Source organism: Miscanthus floridulus, chromosome 17, assembly GCF_019320115.1.
Source record: "Miscanthus floridulus cultivar M001 chromosome 17, ASM1932011v1, whole genome shotgun sequence".
Lineage (NCBI taxonomy): Eukaryota > Viridiplantae > Streptophyta > Magnoliopsida > Poales > Poaceae > Miscanthus > Miscanthus floridulus.
In genome coordinates, this window is record NC_089596.1 from 15,911,970 (window position 1) to 15,918,028 (window position 6,059).

At 59.8% G+C, this 6,059-nt stretch overlaps 1 protein-coding gene across 2 annotated transcripts; it reads left to right on the forward strand.

Moving 5' to 3' along the window:
- The first annotated feature begins 298 nt into the window (after positions 1 to 298).
- On the forward strand, positions 299 to 5,419 carry LOC136517471 (putative serine/threonine-protein kinase-like protein CCR3). 2 transcript variants are annotated; one of them, XM_066511036.1, is made up of 3 exons: positions 299 to 3,252; positions 4,717 to 5,064; positions 5,138 to 5,419. In XM_066511036.1, the coding sequence occupies exon 1, from the start codon at positions 600 to 602 to the stop codon at positions 3,174 to 3,176; it is 2,577 nt and encodes an 858-aa protein (XP_066367133.1). In that variant the 5' UTR covers positions 299 to 599; the 3' UTR covers positions 3,177 to 3,252; positions 4,717 to 5,064; positions 5,138 to 5,419. The 2 variants fall into 2 exon arrangements, with proteins under 2 accessions (XP_066367133.1, XP_066367134.1); XM_066511037.1 differs by lacking the exon at positions 4,717 to 5,064 and having other exon boundaries at positions 5,138 to 5,416.
- Positions 5,420 to 6,059: the final 640 nt, after the last annotated feature.

Sequence of the window (6,059 nt, forward strand, 5' to 3'; positions counted from 1 at the left end):
CATAAAACTTTATCTTCTTGATATAATCTTAATCAAATAGTTGGACTCTCGAATTGTACGTACTCCTTTTATTAGGACCGATAGAGCAGTAGTATGTATATTCGTTAACAATGTTGGCTGAAAATGGCACGGCGTGGTTGTATCTGTCGGCGCTTGCAGCTTGGGCGCTTGGCTGCTTGCGTGTGTCGGTGTGTGTTATTCCAATTTCACCGTGCGCCCCAAACATCTGCGTCTCCCCAACAGCAGGTATACCCATTAGCTGGAGAAGACGTCAGTCGTAAACTACGAAGAAACCCGCACGTACTACCAGCCGACGGATCGCTGCAGGAACGCAAGGAGTAAAAGCCATTGACGGACCGCAGGAGCAGCAAGAGGAGGAGCGCCGCGCCCAGAGCAGAGCACGGCACCAAACGAAAAACCCACGCGGAGGCGGAGAAGGCGTCCAGGTCGCCCCCGCGCCCGCGTCCTTCAATTCAACAGCACCCGCACTCCTCCCTCTACCTCTACCTCTACCTCTACCTCTACCTCCCCCCGTCTCCACGCCACGCCAGCCGCGCCTCGCAGATGTCGGCGGCGCGCTCCTCCTCCACCTCCACTCAATGACCCCGCGGCCGCCCCTCCTCCTCCAGCTCCTGCCCCTCGCCCTCCTCCTCCTCGCCATTGCCTTGCCCGGCGCCTCCGCCTCGTCCACGCTCGCCGTCTCGGCGTCCTCCACCTCCCCGACCGTCTGCGGCGTCGACGCGTACAACGGCACCGTCTACTGCGCCGCGCTCCCGGGCTCCTCCTCCAACAACGCCTCGTCCGCCTCCTTCCCTGTCGCGCAGTCCATCATTACCTTCGCCGAGGTCTCCGCGGGGCGAGGCTTCGTGTGCGGCCTACAGGCCGGTGGCGCCGCGCTCTTCTGCTGGCCGTCCACGCCCGCGCCGCAGTGGGGGCAGCTCCGCCGGCTCTACAACGGGCCCAGCCCGCTCGCGGACCTCGCCGTCGGCGGGGACCACGTCGCGGCCTACGAAGCCAACGCCTCCGCCTCTGACTCCGGGAGGGTCCTATGGTGGCGCGGCGGGGACCGGTTCCCCGCGCAGGCCGACGGCGGGTTCCGCTCGCTCGTCTCCGGGGATGGCTTCACCTGCGCCGTCGAGACCAACGCGTCCGCCGCCGTCCGATGCTGGGGCCCGCAGGGTAGCCCCGTGCAGGCGGGCCTCGCCAACGCGACCGCCGCGCCGTACCTCGCCGCGGGGGGCGCCCGAGCATGCACCGTCCTCGCCTCCGGCTCCGCGCTCTGCTCGGGCTCCGACGACGTCGGCGCGGCGGCGAACGCCTCGGCCGCCGGCGCGCTGCCAATGGACCTCTTCGGGTACGGCCTGGCCGTCGGCGACTCCCACGCGTGCGCGCTCCGCCGGCCCAACCACACCGCGGTGTGCTGGAGCCTCGGGGGCCCCACCACCACCCTGTACGAGCCGGCGCTCGGGATCTCCTTCCTGTTCCTCGCCGCCGCCGGCAACTTCACCTGCGGCGTCGCGTCCATCGACTACAGCGTGTACTGCTGGTCCGCGGGCGCCGATGCCGCGCCCGTGCCGCTGCCGAAGATCCGACCCGGCGTCTGCGTCAGCAACGTCAGCGCCTGCCGCCGCGGGTGCGGCTTCATGCCGGGGTCGCAGCAGCTCTGCGGGGGCTCCAGCGGGATCTGCGACGCGCTCGTCTGTGACGCTTCGCCGCCGACGCCTGCTCCCCCGCCTGCGCCGTCGCCGTCGTCGGGTAGGCGCGTGTCCAAGGCCTGGATCGCGTTCTGCGTCGTCGGCGCGGTGGGTGGCTTCGCGGGGCTCTGCTCCATCGTCTACTGCCTCGTCTTCGGCTTCTGCAGCAACAAGCGGGTGCACAACTCGGTGCAGCCCAACATCACGACAACCGCCGCGGGCGCCGACACTAACAACGGCGGCGGGGGTGCCGCGGCGGGCGGGAGCCCGTACGGGTCGCCGAACGGGTCGCGGGCGCGCAGCCTGTTCCGGCGGCAGCTGTCGCGCGTGATGACGCGGCAGCGCAGTGGCCCGTCGTCGTTCAAGGACCCCGCGGAGGAGTTCACGTTCGCGCAGCTGGAGGCGGCCACCAAGGGGTTCGCGCTGGAGGCGAAGATCGGTGAGGGCAGCTTCGGCACCGTGTACAGAGGCAAGCTCCCCGACGGGCGGGAGGTGGCCATCAAGCGCGCCTGCGAGTCGGGCCCCCGCGCGCGGCGGTTCCAGGAGAAGGAGAGCGCGTTCCGGTCGGAGCTGGCGTTCCTGTCCCGGCTCCACCACAAGCACCTCGTCGGCCTTGTGGGCTACTGCGAGGAGAACGAGGAGCGGCTGCTTGTGTACGAGTACATGAAGAACGGCGCGCTCTACGACCACCTGCACCCAAAGCCGGGGGCGGCGCCGTCGCCCGTGGCGTCGTCGTGGAAGCTGCGCATCAAGATCCTGCTGGACGCGTCCCGCGGCATCGAGTACCTGCACTCGTACGCCGTGCCGCCCATCATCCACCGCGACATCAAGTCGTCCAACATCCTGCTGGACGGCGGGTGGACGGCGCGCGTGTCGGACTTTGGTCTGTCACTAATGGGCCCCCTGGAGCCGTCGTCGGAGGACGACGACGCCTCCGCCACCGCCGCCGCCGCTACGAGGTCGAGGTCGAGGTCGCGGTCGCGGTCTCAGTCGCAGCACCTGACGGTGATGAAGGCGGCCGGCACGGTGGGGTACATGGACCCGGAGTACTACGGGCTGCACCACCTCACCGTGAAGAGCGACGTGTACGGGTTCGGCGTGGTGATGGTGGAGTCGCTGACGGGGCGGCGCGCCATCTTCAAGGAGGCCGAGGGCGGGAGCCCCGTGTCCGTGGTGGACTACGCCGTGCCCAGCATCGTGGGCGGGGAGCTCATGAAGGTGCTGGACCCGCGCGCGCCGGAGCCCGCGGCGCACGAGGCCGAGGCCGTCGAGCTGGTCGCGTACACCGCCGTGCACTGCGTCCGGCTCGAGGGCAAGGACCGACCAGCCATGGCCGACATCGTGGCCAACCTGGAGACGGCGTTCGCGCTATGCGAGGGAAGCGCCGGCGGCGGTGACCGTGGAGGTGGCGGGTTCGGGAACAGCTCCTCCAGTGCTAGCCTCCCCTCCGTCACGTCGATGGACCGGTCGGGAGCCCTGTGAGGAACTGAGGATGGATGATTCCATTCTTTTTCGGATTTCATTCATGCAGCAGCCGCCGGCGCCACCACCATTGTCGGTAAGGGCGAGCTCCATCCATTCGTCGAAGCTGTGATTAGCAATTTTTAGCACGGGAAAGGGAAGGGACGGAGGGTGATCAATCAGATTCGTTGCTTAGTTGGATATTTTGAATTCTACTCCATTCTTGTTCATTCTTCATTGGGAGGGACAGGGGAGGTGTGTGATCCTGTCGTCACACGTTTTGTTCTTGGTGAATGTATTCCTTCTGCCGTTCCATTGCTCTGATGATTCCACTCGATCGTCTTCGAGACGAAACACGAGAATTCAAATTCATTCTTGTTCCGATGGTGAATGCCCAGCACCGGCAGGATGATGTGGCACGCCAGTATCTCCTCGAGAAGCACGCAGGTTGTTGTTGACGAGATCAAAACGGTAGGCAGGCAGGCAAGGCAGGTGGTCAGAGGCGGCTGGTCCGGTATTCCGGTCTACCACAAGGTGCCGCCGGGTGAACAGGGGCAGGGAGGGAGGCTGACGGGAAGAAGACGAGAAGAGGAGAGGACCGAGGAGCAGTGCCGGCAGTGGTTGGTTGTTTGGTGGTTGACGAACTACAGTGACGCTTGCTGCCGTGCCGGTGCTGGCCCTGCAAACCGGAACGAATTGCGAATGGGATCTCATCAAAGGCCGCCGCCGAGGTTCACGGCCGTCATCCCGATCCCATGCTCCAAAAGGCCGGCAGGGTGCAGGTGGCAGGTGGCCAGGTGGCGGAGGCTGCCCCAGGTCCAGCCGACGAACAAGACGAGCGCGAGGTCGGCATCGTCCTCGTTTTTGCTTCTCGGCTAGCTACCTCCTGCATCCCTTGCTGCTGTGTGATGGCGATGCCGATGCTTGGCTGATCTGATCATGCGGATGCCATCGTGGTAGCCAATCACAACCACGACCAGTGTAGTAGTACCAGCGGCACACCCGTGGACAAGGAAGGCCGTCCGCCCATCCCTGTTACGTGTCCATGCAACGGACGGAGCAGGTGAGCCTGCCTCCATGATCGTTCACCAACTTTTTTTTTGTTTTTAGGTTTTAGCCCTTTTAAAAAAAATCACAAATATGTCCTGGAGGTACGATTTTAAAATCTGTATCCTTAGCTCGGCGCTATAGAGTCCGGCGCTTAGGTCTTGGGCTCGACGCAGACGTGGCGATAACTTTGTAGGCAGCTCGACGCCAGGATCTATGACGCTGAGATAGTGTTTTAACCCAGTTCTCAACCTTTCTACCCGAACCTTCTTCCTCTTCTTTCTCCTCCCTCTCGGGTGTTTTCTCTCCCCACTTGGTCATACCTCACGAATCGACATATTGGACCTTGAAAACTTTGATTTGATCCGTAGATCTTCGAGAGCAAGGTATCATCGCTCCCTCCTAGTTTTTTTTTTCACATCAATTGGGTATATATTAGTCGGATTTTTCAACTTAAGAATCGTCATTACTTAGGGTTTCATGTAATTTTAATATTTATATTATACAACCGTAGGATGCCACGGCGTGGAAAAGCTTGCAAACCAAGGTAACTTCATCGCACGTTGTTATGTTATGGGTTCATTATTGTCCGATCAAATGGGAAACCCTAGGTGTAGGGTTTAATGTTAATTGATTTCGATTTTTAGAACGAAAATAGCTAAATTGTAGTTATGGCTGGATGACCGGAAATACCTTCGACCCATTGCCTCTGCCTAGTGGTGTTCCAGTGCCCATGTGCTTTTGCGGCGATCTTTGCAAGGTAGTCAAGTCCGATGAAGATGACACGTATAGGTAGAGGTATTGGATGTGTTTCAGTTTTGCATTTGAGCCTACACTTCGTCAGCGCTGCATTAACAAGATGGTGAGGAATTGATATTTGTGTCATATGACATCTTGCATGATTTTTTGTTTTGTAACAATGGCATTTTTTGCAGACCCCTCCACCGCTCTATGATTTTGAGCAGTGGATCGACACTGAGATCAAGCCTGAAGACAAGGAATGGATGCAGAACTATTGCGGTGGGAGGCAAAGGACAAGAAGATGATGATGAGTACAGGCCCGATCTTCCGAGAGGTAGCCGGTAAGTTCGATTTGTGGAGATCTCGACGTTGGCGATCCGGCTTCAAATCAGACACGATTCGAACCCTGCAACCGTTACACCACTGCTCCATTGGTTATCAACCAAGCACAGCTTGATTGACCTCGCCAAGAAGGCTTTTCCTGCAAGCGAATCGAAGAGCACAAGCAAGAAGGTAAAACACGCAATCTGAAATTGCAAATATGAATGACGCGAATATCAATAGAGGGTTCAAGAACTCGGTTCCAAAGGACTAATCGACACAGTGGATGAGATCAAGAACGGGGGCCCTGGATCACTGTAAAAGGATTTGTCACCACAGTTACAATGAACGATTTAGTTTCTCGAGGGAAAACTAAACTCTAAACAAAACCCAATTGTGTAGCAGCGGCGGCGGCTGTGTTTATAGTCTAAGACTCGACCTAGGGTTGGGGACGGCCAGGGGTTGGGCGCCCACAACTTGGGCTTAAGGCCCGACACGATACATGGCCAAGTTGGCCCAAATAGGTGACGCAGCACCTTGCCATGGTCACACAGAATGATCCACGGACCTTCTGGAGCTGGGACCAGATCCAAAACGATGGCATCGTCGTCCCCTTTCCAACGCATCCAAGAACGGCCCGTTTCGATGTCGTATGAGGAAGTTATGACCGAAACAGTGACGACGTGTCTACTAAATCCGAGGACGACGTGGCAGCTGAGTTGGAAACGAATTGCAACTTGGGGAAGACCATGGTGTCGGTGTGTCCAGCGTGGCGATGTCCTCATCAGATGATGG

Excerpts from the sequence above, each read along its gene's own strand:
- LOC136517471 (XM_066511036.1), top strand. The coding sequence starts at position 600 with ATGACCCCGCGGCCGCCCCTCCTCCTCCAGCTCCTGCCCCTCGCCCTC.